General features: G+C 58.7%; 4 protein-coding genes and 1 non-coding gene across 7 annotated transcripts in view; 4 read left to right on the top strand and 1 right to left on the bottom strand.

The window, feature by feature from the left end:
- Window positions 1-5,438, top strand: part of fhip1b (FHF complex subunit HOOK interacting protein 1B) — a 7,134-nt gene extending 1,696 nt beyond the window's left edge. For all 3 annotated transcript variants that reach the window (XM_061286684.1, XM_061286682.1, XM_061286683.1), the window contains 11 exons: window positions 449-758; window positions 1,176-1,601; window positions 1,729-1,959; window positions 2,030-2,275; window positions 2,389-2,556; window positions 2,631-2,710; window positions 2,797-2,942; window positions 3,002-3,907; window positions 3,974-4,152; window positions 4,243-4,405; window positions 4,502-5,438. In XM_061286684.1, the coding sequence (XP_061142668.1) occupies window positions 618-758; window positions 1,176-1,601; window positions 1,729-1,959; window positions 2,030-2,275; window positions 2,389-2,556; window positions 2,631-2,710; window positions 2,797-2,942; window positions 3,002-3,907; window positions 3,974-4,152; window positions 4,243-4,405; window positions 4,502-4,791 (2,976 nt within the window). In that variant the 5' untranslated portion in view covers window positions 449-617 and the 3' untranslated portion in view covers window positions 4,792-5,438. The remainder of the gene's footprint in view (window positions 1-448; window positions 759-1,175; window positions 1,602-1,728; window positions 1,960-2,029; window positions 2,276-2,388; window positions 2,557-2,630; window positions 2,711-2,796; window positions 2,943-3,001; window positions 3,908-3,973; window positions 4,153-4,242; window positions 4,406-4,501) is intronic.
- Window positions 1-16,772, bottom strand: part of neurod1 (neuronal differentiation 1) — a 134,301-nt gene that overhangs the window by 24,309 nt on the left and 93,220 nt on the right. The gene's annotated exons all lie outside the window — the stretch shown is intronic.
- Window positions 5,463-8,854, top strand: LOC133159579 (organic cation/carnitine transporter 2-like). Its single transcript, XM_061286686.1, has 11 exons — window positions 5,463-5,789; window positions 5,990-6,166; window positions 6,236-6,339; window positions 6,426-6,580; window positions 6,747-6,918; window positions 7,005-7,131; window positions 7,294-7,394; window positions 7,471-7,685; window positions 7,769-7,951; window positions 8,156-8,291; window positions 8,389-8,854. The coding sequence occupies exons 1-11, from the start codon at window positions 5,580-5,582 to the stop codon at window positions 8,477-8,479; spliced, it is 1,671 nt and encodes a 556-aa protein (XP_061142670.1). The 5' UTR covers window positions 5,463-5,579; the 3' UTR covers window positions 8,480-8,854.
- Window positions 9,154-14,487, top strand: sestd1 (SEC14 and spectrin domains 1). The gene is made up of 19 exons (XM_061286685.1): window positions 9,154-9,324; window positions 10,164-10,227; window positions 10,303-10,411; window positions 10,565-10,655; window positions 10,737-10,850; window positions 10,955-11,068; window positions 11,140-11,228; window positions 11,290-11,342; window positions 11,447-11,527; window positions 11,649-11,806; window positions 11,934-12,056; window positions 12,135-12,335; window positions 12,427-12,541; window positions 12,605-12,749; window positions 12,902-12,983; window positions 13,100-13,222; window positions 13,293-13,484; window positions 13,579-13,682; window positions 13,960-14,487. The coding sequence occupies exons 2-19, from the start codon at window positions 10,173-10,175 to the stop codon at window positions 14,216-14,218; spliced, it is 2,208 nt and encodes a 735-aa protein (XP_061142669.1). The 5' UTR covers window positions 9,154-9,324; window positions 10,164-10,172; the 3' UTR covers window positions 14,219-14,487.
- On the top strand, window positions 15,418-15,526 carry trnal-caa (transfer RNA leucine (anticodon CAA)). Its single transcript has 2 exons — window positions 15,418-15,455; window positions 15,481-15,526. It is a non-coding gene; the product is annotated as a tRNA-Leu (tRNA).

Raw genomic sequence — 16,772 nt, 5'->3', positions numbered from 1 at the left:
GGCCGCCATTACACATGCTCTTTCTTCTCTGCTGTTCACTTCGATCACCTGCTCGTTTGCCGTCTGTCACAATGTACCCTACACAAATCCGAAACATTTCTGTGCTATCGAGTTTGCTAGCGCGTGCGCAGTGATACTGACGGGCAGAATAACATCCGCTTGTTCCCAAAGATGATCTTTTTTCTGAAATCATTTTACCTTTACGGACTTAAGTAGGAGTCCAAATTTGGGTGCGTATTATACATGGGTACAGGCTTTTTTCCAGCATCCACATGCCATTTTTAGGGTGCGTATTATACATGCGGGCGCAATATACATGGAAAAAAACGGTATTTTGACCAGCGCGGGCCGGGCCTTCGAGCCAACTTCCAAGGCGTAGACGTCCGCTCCGTTTCTCGGGCTCGCTCTGTAGATGGCGATGATGATGGTGGCGGTCGTGTGTCGACAGCAAGCATGGAGTGGTCCTGGCTGCAGACCGGATGACGGGTCGCAGCACTTCCTGCCCGTGAACCTTGGGTGGCGAGGACGAGCGCAGACCGAGCCCCGCCCCGCTCGCCTCCCCGCCGTTGGCACTCAAGCGGCGTGGCCTCTGCCCGCCGGCTCGCCGTGGCCCAGAGATGAGCTGGCTGGGCAGGTTGACGCCACGTGGCGCCCCCGCTGCCGCCCGCCCGGGGCGGGGCGCCGCCCCCCACGAGGTGCCCTCGTGCACCGCTGACCCTGAGACCTGCCTCATGGTCTTTGAGAACCACTGGAGACAAGTGAGTGCTTTGAAGACAAGCGGACAGCTTTTATTTGGATCGTTTTTGAAATGCTTTTCTCTCTCCAAAAGATTCTGGTCACATTTTGTCAAAAGGTGAAACGGGTCTCCGTTTACTTTCTTGCTTTGTCAGAATCAAGCGGTTACTTGACAAGACAAGAAATGGCCTTTTTTTGTGTGAAAGATGAAATGTGTCGATCTTGCTCAAGAGGAAGTCACGCTCGCTTATCGAGGCGGACCGTCCGCTGCGCTGGCCCACCGCACGTTTGACGTGCAAGTCACGTCGGGCAACAATGGTTTCCTGAAAAGAAAAACGCTCATCTCGGCAATGGCACGCACCATACATGTGCCGCATCAAATATTTTTGGACGTAAAGATTGGTTGAAGTGGAATTAAAGGTGTTGTTTTCTCTTTTCAGTTGTGGCGCGTGCTGGAGCAGAGCCAGTCGTCGCGCTCCACAGACGACCTGATAGCGGTGAGGAACCACACGGACCAGATGTTCTGCCTCCTGGCCGAGGAGCGCCCCCCTCCAAGCGAGGGCGACCTAGGCGGCGAGGACCGAGACGGCGAGGGCCGAGGCGGCAGCGGGCCCATCCTGCAGCTGGTGATCCGCGAGCAGGTGCTGGAGCGCCTTCTCCTGTGGCACCTTGACCGCGGTCCCGACACAGACAGCCTGGGCGCGCTGCTCAAGCTCTTTGAGATGCTGGTGGGCCAATCGCGGCAAGCCTTGCTGCGCCGCCCGGCCGTCCTGCGCCCGCTGCTCAGGCTGGTCGGGGCTTGCGCGCCGCCAGACGGCGGCTGTCCCCCCGCGCTGGAGAACGGCCTGGTGCTGCTCCTCAATCAGGTGAGGGAGAGGGAGAGAGAGAGAGAGAAAAAGAGAGAGAGAGAGAGAAAAAAAGAGAGAGAGAGAGAGAAAGCAATCCGAGCAATGTTTGAAGGAAAAACCTGACCGCAACCTGGCCCGCCCGCAGGTGTGCGCGTGGGTGGCGCGCGAGCCGGCGCTTCTGGAGACCTTGCTGCGGGCGGCCCCGGCGCCGCGGGGCTCGGGCGACCTGCCCGTCCTCTCGCTGCTGGTGCCCTTCATCCACCGCGAGGGCGCGGTGGGCCAGCAGGCCCGCGACGCATTGCTGCTGGTCATGGCCGCCTCCGCCTCGGACCGTGCCGTGGCGCGTTACATTGCGCACAACTCCTACTTCTGCCCCGTACGTATGTGAGTGTGAGTGGAAAGCGCGCCCCCCCCCTGAACGCTCCCTAACTTCCGGTCATCGGCAGGTGCTGGCGACGGGCCTGAGCGCGCTCTACTCGTCGCTGCCCCGCAAGATGGAGGCGCGCGGTGACGACTGGCACGCCCTGCGGCGCGAGGACTGGACGGCCGTGTCCTCGCTGGTGGTCTTCATGAACTCGCTGGAGTTCTGCAACGCGGTGGTGCAGGTGGCCCACCCCGCCGTGCGCTCGCAGCTGCTGGACTACCTGCACAATGGCTTTCTGGTGCCGGTGGTGGCGCCGGCCCTGTACAAGGTGCTCGCTCGCTCGCTCGCTCGCTCGCTCACGGAGACGCCGGCCGGCCGGCGGCGTAGCGGCGGGCCCAAACTCAATTTGATTCGTCCGGGCTTTGCCGGTGTGGTGTGCAGTCGTCGGTGGACGAGATGATCGCCAGCACGGCTTACCTGGACCTGTTCCTGCGCAGTGTGAGCGAGACGCCCCTGCTCAAGACCTTCCTGCGCTTCATCCTGCTGCATCGCCTGGACAACGACTCCATTCTGGACACGCTGCTCGCGCGCATCGCCAGCAACTCCAGGGTGGGTGTGCGTGCGTGGCACCCGTGTTTGGCGCAGGTGCTTGCTGACTGAGCACGCGCCATCTTGTCTCGCAGCTCTGCATGGTATCCCTGAGCCTCTTCCGCACTCTGGTGTCCTTGAACTGCGAGGACATCATGCTGCAGCTGGTCCTCAGGTACGTACGCACGCACGCACGCACGTACGTACGTAGGCGCGGCCGCCGGCGATGGACGGGCCGTGACCTGGTCTGCCGGGCCCTAGGTACCTGCTCCCGTGCAGCCACGTCATGCTGAGTCAGCGGCGCGCCATCCGGGAGACCGACATGTACGGCAAGTGCGCCGACAAGTTCCTGTCGCTCATCCCCGAGTGCTGCCGGACGGCCGTGCAGGAAGAGGATCCTCCCAAAAGTGAATGTTAAGCACCTGCTTAAGTGTTTGCAGAATTTGCTGAGTTTGTCTCTCCACAGTGGCCCACGATGCGGGCGGGGACTCCGGCGGCGGCGGCGGCGGCACGCCGACCAGACCTAGCACGCCGTCCCGGCTGACCTTTTTCATCCGCCAGCAGAGCAGCGCCTCGGGGGGGCCTCCCGGTCCCGCCGACTACGAGCGGTCCGCCCCCGACAGCCCTGCACGCGGGCCGCGGCCCACCGTCGCGGCTTTAGATCGGGGCTACCTGGACTACCTGAAGGACGCCCGACGAGGCGTCGAGCTTTGTTCCTGGGCCTGCCGGGACTGGTCGGCGCCCTACGACGGCGAGAACCCCTGTGCCGGCGCCTCGCCCCCGCCCTTGCTGGCCGCTGCCGCGTACCCCGAGCGCCGCTCGGCGCGGTCCGAATGGAGCGGCTCGGAGCACGACAGCGGCGAGTGGGAGGTCACCATCGGCCAAAATAACTGCATCAGCCTCACGCCGCGCTCCAAGAAGCGCGGTTTTCAACGCCGACAGCCGCTTGCCAAACCCGTTCCTCCGCACCTCGGCCCCGCCGCGCCTTTCGCCGCGCCTTTCGCCGCTTCCCCACCGGCGCCAGACAACTCCCGCGAAGCCTTGCTCAACGGCGCGGCGGAGCCGAGCGAGCCCCGCCCGGATGGGGACAGAGAGCTGGAGGCCAAGAAGGTGAAGCGAGACTCAGAGCAGCGCGACGACCCCCAACAAAATGACGCCTCCGGCCAGCCCTCGGTGGAAAGCCTCATCCGGGAGCTTCTGGAAAACTCTCCCGACGACGGGGAGGCCTTCGGCGGGGAGCTGCAAGAGCCGGAGCGGCGCGTGGACCCGGAGGGGAAAAGGCCGGCTCCCGACGACACGGGAGAAAGTTCCCACGGGGTGCTCTGTAGTCCCGCTAGACCTCTGGCTCAGGGCTCCTGTCAGCCGTACACAGGTAGGAGCCCCCCCAGCCCAGCCCCCCAAAAGGTGAGCCATGTTTAACTGATGCGCGCGCGTGCAGGTCCGCTGATGGCGGCGCTGCTGGCCAAGATGGAGAACATGCCGCACAACTCGTTGTACGTCAACATCCTGCTGACGGGCGTGGTGGCGCGGCTGGCCTGCTACCCCCAACCGCTGCTGCGCTCCTTCCTGCTCAACACCAACATGGTCTTCCAGCCCAGCGTCAAGTCTCTCGTCCAGGTAAGCCCGCTTACGGAGGATGAGATTCCCAAAGTCCGGCCCGGCGAGAGCTTGCTTTCTCCAGCCAAAACTCGGGCGCTCTCCCCGCAGGTCCTGGGTTCCGTCAAGAGCCGTATCGAGGCCTTCGCCGCCTCCCGCGAGGACTTCCCCGCCATGCTGAGGAAGGCGCAGCAGTACCTGGTGGCGCGCGGGAAGTTGGACCGCAGCGAGCTGCCCGGCGCCGTCCCCCCCCTCTGCCGCTCGGATTCGCTAGGTGAGCACAGCTGTCAAAGGGGCCGGGCCGGGCCCACCCCACCGCACCGCACCCCACCCCGCCTCGCCGACTCAGCACGTTCTTCTCTTGTGCCAGTCAAGAGTCGCAAGTCGTCCCTGAGCGACCTGATCCTCCGCCACACCAACAGCCCCGCTCGAAGCCGCAGCGCCGCCCAGATGGCCCTGGCCCACGTGCGAGTGGGCGGCCAGACACTGCACAGCGCTCTGTTTGGCAGCGGCGTGTCCAATCTGGAGAAGCAGGCGGAGGCGCTGCGCGTGAAGAACGCCGTCTACTGCGCCGTCATCTTCTGCGAGTTCCTCAAGGAGCTGGCCGCCCTGGCCCAGGAGCACGCCGTCGCACTGCCCTTCGCCGCCACCGAGGAGTAGCCCGAGGGGGCCGGCCCACGTGGAGGAGGAGGAGGAGCGGCGGCGGCGCCGGCGGCGGCGAGACGTTGGGACGAGGGATTGCCATCGATGCGGATGGACCTAGCTGCAACCAGGGCCAGTCGCTCGCCAACACTTTTTGGTGCTAACTGCCAACAAGGCACATTCGTGACCTTTGCGTCACCCAACAAACACCTTTTCATGTTGACAATGGACAAAGGGAAGACGAGCTTTTGGGCCATTCACGTTTGTGCTCCTTCACACACACACACACACACACTATGCACACTATGCACACGGACGATGAGCAACTCAAAGGGATTTTAGTTTGGACGCTGCGCTTGTCTCGTCGTCCTTTATTGCCGCCAAGTGCGATCGGTCCAGTCCGCTCACTCCCTCTCCTTGTCCCCCGCCTCTGCGCCAGCCACGTTTGACTTTGTTCACCCGATCAAAAGTTTCTTCCATTTTGCAACTATGCAAAAAGGTGGAGACAGTCAGGTGGACGTGGACGTATTGGAAGAAAAGAAAAAGGCAAATGGTTTAGCATATTTTTGTATGATTGGCAGTGCACGTGTGTGAGGCTGCGAAACAATCTGTCAGCAAAAGACTAAAGGGAATGTTTTTATTAATTTATAAAGTTTGCAACAGGCCCCTTTTGTGCGTCTGATCTGTGATTGGCTGCCTTGGTTGGACACACATTTGCTGAGCCGGAAGCTTTGGTAGAGGGGAGGAGTCAAGCTCCTCCAAAGCAAGCTTTTGAAAGCCGTCTGGCACGGTACTCGGCCGTCTCCATGCAGCCGGACTACGAGGACGCCGTGTCCTTCCTGGGCTCTTGGGGTCCCTTCCAGAGGCGAGTGGTCTGGCAGCTGTGCCTGGCCGCCCTCCCCTCGGGCTACAACCTGCTGTCCAGCCTCTACCTGCTGGCCACGCCGCCGCACGTCTGCCGGATCCCCGACAACAGCCTCGGCCCCGAATGGACGCAGGTCGCCGTCCCTCTGCAGGTCAGAACCGGCCGGCTCGGCTTTCTTCTGGCCTCATCTTCTGATGGTGTGCGAGGTTCCTCCAGACATTGCTGGTTTTCCGTTCCTCCAAGTGCGCAGTTGAGCAAATGATTGACCGGCCGAGTGTCCGGTCCGGTCCGGTCCCAACCGCTCTCCTCACTCGCAGCGGGTGGAACATTAACGCGATGTTTGTCGCTCAGCTGGTCTCCGGACGCTTGGAGCGGAGCAGCTGCAGTCGCTTTCAGCTGAGCCTCATTCAGAACCTCAGCGCCTCCGGTCTCAGTTCCCATGCGCCGCTGTCCAGCCTGCCGCAGGAAGGCTGTAAGGACGGCTGGACCTTCAGCACGGAGCACTACCAGTCCACCGTGGTCACGGAGGTGAAGCGGCGAGTCGCTTGACGTTTAGCACGGCAGCTGGCTTCGATGCTGCCTCCCTCTCTCCTCCAGTTTGCTCTGGTGTGCGATGAGCAGTGGAAAGCGCCTCTGAGCACTCTGGCCTACTTCCTGGGCGGACTGTGCGGATGCTTCATCTCGGGCCAGCTCTCCGACAGGTAGCGCGGTCGCTCACTCTGGCCCTGCTCGTCCCGGCCGGCCGGATGCCGGCGTGACAAAGACAACAAATGGCTTGGCTCGGCAGGTTTGGCAGGAAACCCGTTCTGCTGGCTTGCGTGGCCCTGATGAGCGTCTTCAGCAGCGTCCTGGCCGCGGCGCCGTCCTGGGAGCTCTTCACCCTGCTCTTCTTCGCTATGGGCCTCGGGCAAATTGGTTGCTTCGTGGTGGTCTTTGTTCTGGGTTTGTGTTGCCCTGCCCTGCCCTGCCCCGCCCCTCCTCGCCCCTCCTCTTCTTTTCCAGGCTGTCAACGCAAGCTTTGGATGGCAGTCGGGCTGCCATTTGCAAATGCCTTGAGCTGTCTGTCTTTCCCTCCCTCCCTCCCTCCCATTCTGTTGTTGTGCTTTAGGCTCTGAGATTCTGACAGGTCCGACCAGAGTCCTCTTCTCCAATCTGTGTTTGCCCTTGGCTTACGCGTTGGGCATGCTGCTTTTGCCCGGGACTGCCTACCTGGTCCGGAGCTGGCGTCTCCTAGCACTGATCCTGGCGCTCCCTGGTCTGGCCTGCGTTCCGCTCTGGTGGTGAGCCAGCACCGGCCCGCCCCGCCCCGCCCCGGCCTGTGCTGTTCTGTCTCCATCTTCTCTGTCGTGCGCGTGCTGTGCGGTAGGCTCCTTCCAGAGTCTCCTCGCTGGCTGGTGTCTCGTGGACGTGTGAGACAAGCCCAAGTGGTGCTAAGTGCAGCCGCTTTGGAGAATGGCGTGGAAGCGCCGGAGGTCATCTTCAAAAGCACCACGGTGAGCGGACCTCCGTCCGCATTTGATAGCGTCGGCTCGATTGAGTCCTCAACTGGGCTCTTTCACACGAGTCTCCAGCAAGTTCTCAACTGGGCGAGTCGCTTTCCCGGAGTCTTCCTGACATCCTCCATGAGGTCTTCACTCGGGTTTGTATTCCGGCAGGTGGCGAATCAGGCAATGGACCGGCCGGACTCGATGAATTTCGTGGACCTCTTGCGTACCCGGAACGTTCGTCACATGTCGCTAATCCTGTGGATGGTGTGGTGGGTATCGGTGGTTTAGCGTTCAAAGGAAGCTGGTTTCTTGCTCAAAGCCGCTGCGATGTCACGTTGCTTTCAGGTTCTCCTTGAACGTCAGCTACTTTGGCATGTCCTTCAACGTGTCTTCTCTGTCCGGCAACCCTTTTGTGAACTACTTCCTGCTGGCGGCCATGGAAGTTCCGGCGTACGCAGCGAGCTGGCTGGCGTCTCGTCGTCTTCCGCGCCAGCTGTCCTTTGTGGCCTTCTCGCTGCTGGGGGCGCTGGCGCTGCTCCTGGTGCAGGTCACCTTGCACGGTGAAGCAGCTAGCCGGCAGTCTCCTGGAAACAATACCGCTCCTGACTGACTGACTGACTGCCGCCTTCTGCTCCGCCTGTAGCTCATGGGGTCCTGACCCTGTTGCTGGCCCTGCTGGGCAAGTTTGGCATTCTGGCCGGCCTGAGCGTTTTGTACACGTACAGCGGAGAACTGTACCCCACGGTCGTCCGGAACACAGCCTTGTCCTCCTGCGCCACCTTCTCACGACTCGGATCGGCGGTGTCGCCCTACATCCTCCAACTGGGTCGGTTCCATCTTCACTGGCTTTGGCTTTCGAATCTTCACCAGAGTCTTTTCACTTGTTTTCATTGGGGTCTTCATACACATCTTTGAGGGCTTTCAATGAGGGTTTCCGTGGTGGTACAGGTTCTGTGATGCCACTGCATAGATGTCATGTGAAATGTTGTGTGTGTGTGTGTGTGTGTGTGTGTGTGTGTGTGTGTGTCAGGAGTGTGGTATGAGTTGTTGCCGTGGATTCTGGTGGGTTCCTTGTCTGTGTTTGGTGTTGTGCTCAGTGTCTTTCTGCCTGAGACCTTCACACAGCCACTGCCCGACACCATTCAGCAGATGGCCACCATGCGCAAGTATAGTTTATCAGCATCATCATCATCATCATCATCATCATCATCACAGTACTCGGTACTGAGTCCTGTAATACTGCTGCTGCTCTCTTCTCCTCAGATGGCCATGCTCATCCTGTGCTGCAAAGCATGATGGGAGACCCTCTGAAGACAATCCTGGACCAGAGGTCGTCTGGACCACTCACTTTTAATACGCGCGCACATGCGCCCACGCTAGAAGATCTTTAGTCCTCAGCTTGATATTTCCGTTTTCTCCGTTTGTCCACGAGATAGAGACAAAAGAAACCTCCAGACCATGACGCATTCACGGACACAAAAAAGATTCATGGAAAAGAAAAGACAAAAACAAACTAGTGAGTTGATTTGCGATGAACGTTCATCCCTTTGTGATCCACTTGTCTTGTCACCATAATAACATTTCTGATGTCGAATGAGGAATGGTGCATTTGAATTGGGGAGACTTGACGTTATGAAAAATGTCAACGCACTTCACTGTAATACGTATGTAGAGAACAATCGAAATAAATTGTAGTTGTTTTCCATGGACGCGAATCAACGCCAAAAGATGACGTTTCCGATTGTATTGGAACGTACTTTTCAATGCTCCCGCCCCTGAATATGTATGTGACTTCCTTTAGTCAAAGGATTGTTCTTCAAAATAAGACAACCTCCGTTCACATCAGCGTCATTGGCGCAGTTTCACGCCGATCTATAGTTATAGAAACAATATGCACCTAGCAATTATAAAAATGAGGTTGACAGAGAGACACGACGCATCCGCTCAGGTAAGCTACCTGAAGCCAATCAAAGCTTTTGTTGTGAAAGAAGTTGGAGCGGAAACCCTCGGAGCAGCACTGCGCATGCGCGGAGCGCCCCCCTTGTGGCGTGCGTGTGCCTGGCCTCCAGTTAGCAAGTCGGCACTCGGGAACCGCCGCTCCGCCCGATGGAAAAGCACTAAATATCCGCCCACCGGAGCCCGTTGGAAACTCCCGCAAGACTTGGCGGTGCCCCACAATGCAAAAAGCTTGACTGAAAGGTAGGAAAAGTCCGTCGTTTTGCCTAGAGTCGGTGGCGAATTGATCGGAGAGGTATTGCTAGGAAGACTCGGGAGTCAATGGAGGTCATTGTGTCCGTGGGCCGGGCCCAGCCCAGCCCAAACCAAACCAAACGAGATGAGATGAGGATGAGGTGGATGATGATAGTGATGATGAGCATAAGGATGAGGACGATGAATCTGAGGTGGCGGTGGCGGCGGCATCAGCACCTCCAAAGTCGAACAAAATCGATCTCACAGGAAATAACGTTCGATCATCCGTTCCAGGATCAAAGCGTGAATCTTGTTCCCACGTGCTAAGAAAACGGGACAAGTTTGACTGTTGCCATTGGCCTTGCCTTTCTTGCTTGCTTGCTTGCTTGCTTGCTTGGCGATAGGCCGCATTTCAAAACGTCAACCTCATAAGCGTCAATGTTCTCGTCCCAGGATCACAACTATTTCCATTACATGTATATAGCTCACATGCCTACCATTATGCACAACTTTTAAATATATACCGTAGCAATGCACATTTAATAATAATAAAAAACAACAACTCTTGACTCTTTAGTTTATGCCCCCCCCCCCCCCCCCCCCCCGCCCTGACTGGCCAAATATAGTATGGATTGCGGCAATATGGCAAAGAAAAGAGAAAGCGCTCAAATTATCCCAGCTCACACATTATTGCAATTTTCCACCACGTTTGGTTGAATAAATATCCTGGCGATGAATCATTGGGGTGGCTGGTGATGATCATGGGCTGTGAGGAGACGCAGTCCAAGTCAACATTTGCTTCAGCGCTGACATGACATGGAGGCTTGCTCTTGTGGCTGTGTCATCAGGTTAGGGGGATGGAAGCTAGCAGCATCATCGATGTGCTCAACAAGAAGCTGGCCTTCCTCTCAGGTACGTACGTGCGTGCGTGCGTGCGCGCGCCCACACTTGCACCCATCTCTATCAATATGATTTTGGCCTTTTGAGGCGGGAAAGACCGTCGCAGCGGTCTGATCCTCAGCATCCCGCTGGGCTGCGACCAGACCAGCATGGACGAGCTCAGCGACACGCTGGACTATCTGCTCGGAATTCCCAGGTACGCACGCATGCACGGGCGGGTGGGCGCCGTATCGGCGCTAACGCTCGCACCCTCATTTATTAGGAGTTGGAGGGTAGCGCGCGTTTTTCCAGCGCAAGCTAATCGCTCCCAAGCACTTGCCTAAGAATGTACATTCAACTGCGCTTCCAGCGAAAAGTGCAAGGCACGAGGCTTCACCGTCATCGTGGACGGACGGCGCTCGCAGTGGAATACGGTCAAGACGGTGGTGCTCATGTTGCAGGTACATGCCGGATGGCCGGACGGCCGGCCGGACGGCTAGCGCTGCTGCCGCTAACCGGCGCTAACTAACCAACTCCCGCAGAACGTGATCCCGGCCGAGGTGTCGCTGGTGTGCGTGGTCAAGCCCGACGAGTTTTGGGACAAGAAGGTCACGCACTTCTGCTTCTGGAAGGAGAAGGACCGGCTGGGCTTCGAGGTGGGATCCGGCCGGCGCAAACGCCTGCGCTGTGCAAAAAGACACGCCGTGCGTGGTCTTAAGCGGACGGCTCGCTCAGCCAACTGAAGCTCTTGCTGCGTCAGGTGATCCTGGTTTCGGCCAATAAGCTGACTCGCTACATCGAGCCCTCGCAGCTGACCTGCGACTTCGGAGGGACTTTGGACTACGACCACGGCGACTGGCTCGGCAAGAGACTGGTGGCCGCCCGCCGCCTGACCATCCGTCACAAATGCGTGCGCGGCAACTTGAGCTCCTTTCTGCCTGCCAGGTCTTTGAGAAGTTCACCAAGGAGTCCACCTCGCTGCTAGACCAGCTGTCCATCATCAACGACAGCGACAAGAGCGCCCCCCTGGACAAGTAGGCACTCGCGCGCACGTTCGACCGCGCGCCACTCATGCGTGCGTGTGTATGTGCGCAGGTCAGCTGACGTCGTCCTCCCGTCATTTGACCCGGAGACGGTTCTCCAGACGGGTGAAGAGCATTTAGTAGCACTCTCTCTCTCTCTCTCTTTCTGTCATTTGCCGCGGTCCTCCTTGGTGTCGGAGTGAAACACAAGCACGCTTTCTGCCGCGTAGGTCACGAGTTGCTGTCGGAACTGCAGCAGCGGCGCTTTGACGTCTCGGAGGGTGGAGGAGGTGGGGGAGGCGGCCAAGGAGGTGGGTGGGGAAGCTCACGCTGGCGTGCTCATCATGTGCAGCGCTGAGCTCCGCAGGCTCAACAATGCCTTTTTGCGTCGGCCACCCCCCCCCCCCCCCTCGTGCCCCGCTTTGCCCACAGCGCCGGCGTGGCGTCCGATGGAGGAGGAGCTTCTGGCTCAGCCTCAGGTGGTGAAGCTTCTGGACTCGCTGAGGGAGAAGTACACACGCTACCAGGAAGTCTGCCGCCAGCGCAGCAAGCGCTCGCAGATACACGACGTGCACGCCAAAGTCATGCAGGTGAGCACCAAATGTCGTCAGACTGGGACAAAGTTTGAAAATCAAGAGAAAAGATGAAACTCAAACTTGACAGTCAAGGGAACGCGTGCAAGGCAAATGGCAACTCAAGCGTGTGTGCGCATGCGAGGTGGTGACATGGCTGCAGGGTCCGGGCTCGGAGCTGCTGAAGACTCACCGGGCCATTGGCGACTCCGTGCGGGCGGCGCAGGCGCTGCAGCAGAAGCACGAGGAGATCGAGAGCCAGCACAGCGTACGTACGGCCGCACGCCCCCCCCCCCCCCCGGGCGCGCCCGACTACCACCCATAACGCCCTGGCTGCCCCCCTCAGGAATGGTTTGCCGTGTACGTGGAGCTGAACCAGCAGATCGCCGTCCTCCTCGGCGGTGGCGACGAGGACGACGAGGAGGTCGGCGAGCTGAAGGCGCTGCAGCGGCAGCTGAGCGACGTGTGCTACCAGCAGGCGGCGCAGCTGGAGAGTCGGCAGAACGTCCTGCAGGCTGCGCACGCATTCCACGCCGCCGCGCAGGAGGTCACGCAACGCTAGCTTGCTTTTTGTTGCGGGGGGGCTTTAGCTCAGATTGCCATTCTCGCTGACGTGGCTTCCGTGTCGCTGTCGTTAGCTGTCCCAGCAGCTGGACGCCCTCCTGGGCACGCTCTGCGCCGACGTGGCCCCGGCGGACGGCTCCCAGATCCAACACGGCCTCAAGCTGCTGGAGGAGAAGCTGCGCAGCGTCGGTACGTAGGTGGAGTGCTTACCGCCATGCCGCTTTAACCCGCCGACTCCTCCCCTCTGAGCAGAGGCGGGGCTGGCGTCGCTGCGCCAGAAGGGGGCGCTGCTGCTGGAGCGCACCTGCGCCCACGAAGGCGAGGTGGCAGATGAGCAGCGGGACAACGTGGGGCAGATCCGCGACGTCATGGACGACATGCAAATGAGGAAACAGAGGTGAGTGCGCCCGCTAGTGCTAATGTGCTAGCGGAAGTGAATTAGCAAATGGGCCAACTTTGAAGGCCCGAGCCTCCTCTGAAACCCAAATGGTGACGGCAAACCGGGAGAGATGAAGAAAAGCTGATCAAGTGACGTGCTCGTTCGTGCAGGTGCGAGGACATGGTGGACGTGCGGCGTCTGAAGATGCTGCAGATGGTTCAGCTGTTCAAATGCGAAGAAGACGCCTCACAGGTGAGACCCGAGAGCGCGCCGCTGCCTCCACTGTGCGCACGATGACGTGTGTGTGTGTGTGTGTGTGTGTGTGTGTGTGTGTGTGTGTGTGCCATGACGTGTGTGTGTGTGTGCAGGCTGTGGATTGGCTGTGTGAGCTGCTGGACGCGCTGCTCAAGACGCACGTGCGACTCGGGGACGACGGCCGCGACACCAAAGCCTTGATGGACAAACACAGGAAGTTTGTGGACGTGGCGCAGGTCAGACGGCGTGAGCGAACGGTGCGTGTGTTTCCAAGGCTGAGGCCAACGCGTGTGCGTCGCGTCGCAGAGCACCTACGACTACGGACGGCAGCTGCTGCAGGCCACGGTGGTGCTGTGCCAGTCGCTGCGCTGCGCCGCCCGCTCCTCCGGGGACACGCTGCCCCGACTCAACCGCGTGTGGAAGCAGTTTGCCGTCAGCGCCGACGAGCGACAGCATCGGCTGCAGCTCGCCCTGGCCTTCCACCGGCGCGCCGACGCGGTCAGCCAATGCATAGCTGCTGCTTTCTTGCCGTCCGTCCGTCCATCCGTCCGTCTTTGCTCCAATACTCACCCAAATGGGCCGCGCGTTTCAGGTGCTGGAGGACGAGCGCGCCGAGGCCGAGTCTCTGGACGAGGCGGACGCTTCAGCCAAAGCTCTGCTGGACAGACTCGGCATGCCCGTCATCTTCCCCGATGGGTTGGTCGCGCACACACACACACATGCACGCTAACGCAGCTAACGTAGCTAAGGCCCACTTGGTGCAACCCGTTTGCATCTGTCCCTTTTCCGAGATTTTCGGAGCTTCTTTCACGCCACCTTGAACGCTGCCGTCCGTGTAAAGCCAATTTCAATGGGAAAGGCTGCAAAACGAACACCGAAGCCCTAACGTCTCGTAAAGTGGACTTGAAAGTGCAACGGGACGCCGACTGGCACGCGCTGACCCAGTGTGCGTGTGCGCGCGCGCATGCGTTAGGAGCGAGCAACGTTTCGGCAGCTCGGGCAGCGACGCGGCGGCGGCCGAGCGCGTGCGAGAGCGCCTCCTGCTGGTGGAGGAGCGTCGGCTGCAGCTTCAGGAGGCGGAGGTGGGCGGCGAGCCCCGCCCGCACGACGAGTCGCTTCACGCCACCCTCGATGTCATCGGCGAGGAGCCGGGAGAGAAGGAGGCTGAGGACGAGGAGCCAGAGGAGCAAGAGGAAGCCGACTCCCGGGAGCAGGACATGCTCCAATGCTGAGAGAATTGTTGGCCTTGCCTGCCTGCCTGGCTGGCTGGCTGGCTGGCTGTGGCTAACAGTTGCGTTGCTTTTTTTCTAACATAACCTCTGTGGGGATTGGAGACATTTTTCCCAGCATGCTCCTGGTTCCCGCCCCTCCTGTGCTCGCCAAAACCAAATAATTTATTTCACATTTTGTTTTTCCCGAGAAAACGCTTCCACCATCCAAGCCTCCTCTCCCCAATTAAATGTCCATGACATCGTCCAAATAAACTTTTTCAAGTTTCAAACTTTTTCTCTCCTATTTCATATCTATATATCTCACTTTTAGCCGCCGGATCCTCAACTCCTGGGTTTGGTCCTGACCAACGCCAAGGCCGACCGCTATGCTTTTGAAACAGCAAATGTGCGTATGGGAGCTTGAACACTACAGAATGGCTCCATGACGCAATGTCAATGATTCTCCCAGCATCCACGTGTTCAAACGATGCTTAGAAAATCACAATGTCCTGTCACAGGTGGGCTCATTCCGGAAGAGGCTGGCAGGGTGCTCATTGGGGGCCAGCCACCCTGCTGCCCGGCCGGCCGGCCACCCTGCTGCCCGGCCGGCCAGCCCCCTGCTGCTGCTGCCCGTCCAGCCACCCTGCTGCTGCTGCCCGGCCAGCCACCCTGCTGCCCGGCCGGCCAGCCACCCTGCTGCAGGCGCAAATTAAGACGCAATCCTTCCTCGTCAATAACATTGCGACAGTCGTGGCCCCATCATTTCCAGCTTCTCGACTTGTCATGTATGGAGTTGCGCGTGACGACATGATGGTGACGTCATCCGGACGCGACTGCCGGAGCAGTTGGCAAATGAACTCAAAATGTTGAGTTGCAAACGTCAATTATGTTGATGAGGTGGTGGTGTTTTTTTCGTCCGCAATAAAGTTACTTTTAAGAGCCTCTTGGAAACTTTTACACCTTCTACTCGCTTTCATTTATCAGAGCATGCGGTCGATGACACGTCAAGAGCTCGCACAAGCAACGTCCAACCGCGCTCGTGGCAGCAGCAGCGGCAGCGTCAGCGTCAGCTGCGTCTAACTCCAAAAGGCGGCGGCGGCGGCGGCGGCGGCGGCGGCGGCGGCGGAGGAAAGCTCCTTAAGCCATGGCTATACGGGCATACGTTGGCACACTCGCCTCGGTCAAGTTAAGAAGGCAAACAGATGGCTCTCACGTCAGTTGTCAGGATGGCCGAGCGGTCTAAGGCGCCAGACTCAAGGTTCAAACCTTCTCGTGGACGGGAATTCTGGTCTCCGAATGGAGGCGTGGGTTCGAATCCCACTTCTGACAAGACTTTTTTGTGGTCTGGGCGCTTTGAGTCTTTGTTTCAACATTTCAAGTGGCTACCGCCTCCAAACACACGGCTTTGGAAAGCTTTGGTGACTTTTTGATTTTCTTTCAAGTCCAATACAGTATATGTACACTATAAACAGCACGTGTAGCCCTGCTTTTTCATATCATAGGATGGAAACAATTCAATGAACCATTCATGTGATTTTCTTTTTAAAAGACCATTATGAGTACGTTTGTATTATGGTTTTACTGTTAGTTGCACTGACGGTGGACGTCCGCTAGATGGCAGCGTAGAAAGAGGAAACAACCCCCAAGCACGCCGACTGTCCTTGATGCTGCTCACGCTGCGCCAACCTAATGCTAATGTATCTATCTCTTTTGCTTCTTCTTTGGCTTTTAGGGATGTCACCACCAAGAAGCTTCGAGTTGAAGCGTGATGAAAAGCACAGAGCAGGAAGTCGATCTCGTGGCTGCTTGCGACCGCTTGTGCCGTTCATTGGCGATCAGTGATACACAAGTTGCAAACAAATGCTCGACTAGAGCATGGACATGAGCTGTGAAGTTGGCCCACAAACTCTTTCATGTCCGTGGTCAAGCGTCTGAAGACCCGAGCCAAGTGAAGTGTGAGTGACGAGCTCTTTTTTTCTTACTTGCCGTTTTCTGATTGGGTGCGTGCTTAAGTTGGACAGTATATGATGACATGAGCAGAGGTTCAGGGTTTGGCCACTCTGTCTGCAGATCTGTGTGTGTGCGTGTGGGGCCGGGGGCGGGGACACTTTGGTTCTGGCCAGAGCAGCTCTTTTTGGAACATTCCAATGTGTCGGCAGGTGGGGTCAAGAGTGGGTCAGGGGGCCATGGTAGTCAATCCGACGCGTTATCCGGGAGGCCTTGGAGGGTGCGACAAGTGGCGGGGCGGTGCCACCTTAGCTGGCTCCCGCTCCATGAAGACCCCTCCTGCTCTAGAATTCCAACTTTTGCAGGTGGCGGTGCTCAAACTAGCATATAGACGCCCCAAATGGTATCAGGACAAAGAGAGTGTAAGCAACTTTTGGTCCTTAACTACGCTAGGCGCTGCAAGTATGTCTGCAAACCTTTGCGTCCGCCTCTCAAACGTCTTTGGCGCCCGCATAGGAAGCGCCACGTGGGCTTGTTCTTTTCTCATAACTCGCTCTCCTTCGCCGTTGTCTTTGCGTCCCCCCGGTGGAACCGAGCGAGGCCCCTTGTTAGCGCCCCGCTCGGCCGG

The sequence above is a fragment of the Syngnathus typhle genome, linkage group LG9, assembly GCF_033458585.1.
Source record: "Syngnathus typhle isolate RoL2023-S1 ecotype Sweden linkage group LG9, RoL_Styp_1.0, whole genome shotgun sequence".
NCBI classification, from domain to species: domain Eukaryota; kingdom Metazoa; phylum Chordata; class Actinopteri; order Syngnathiformes; family Syngnathidae; genus Syngnathus; species Syngnathus typhle.
This window is presented reverse-complemented; position numbering and strand designations above follow the sequence as displayed.

Excerpts from the sequence above, each read along its gene's own strand:
- LOC133159579 (XM_061286686.1), top strand. The coding sequence starts at position 5,580 with ATGCAGCCGGACTACGAGGACGCCGTGTCCTTCCTGGGCTCTTGGGGT. Across the intron at positions 7,132-7,293 it reads TCATCTTCAAAAGCACCACG|GTGGCGAATCAGGCAATGGA; the intron begins GTGAGCGGACCT and ends GTATTCCGGCAG. Across the intron at positions 7,952-8,155 it reads GCCCTACATCCTCCAACTGG|GAGTGTGGTATGAGTTGTTG; the intron begins GTCGGTTCCATC and ends TGTGTGTGTCAG.
- sestd1 (XM_061286685.1), top strand. The coding sequence starts at position 10,173 with ATGGAAGCTAGCAGCATCATCGATGTGCTCAACAAGAAGCTGGCCTTC. Across the intron at positions 10,851-10,954 it reads AGGACCGGCTGGGCTTCGAG|GTGATCCTGGTTTCGGCCAA; the intron begins GTGGGATCCGGC and ends TTGCTGCGTCAG. Across the intron at positions 11,807-11,933 it reads TGCACGCCAAAGTCATGCAG|GTGGTGACATGGCTGCAGGG; the intron begins GTGAGCACCAAA and ends TGCGCATGCGAG.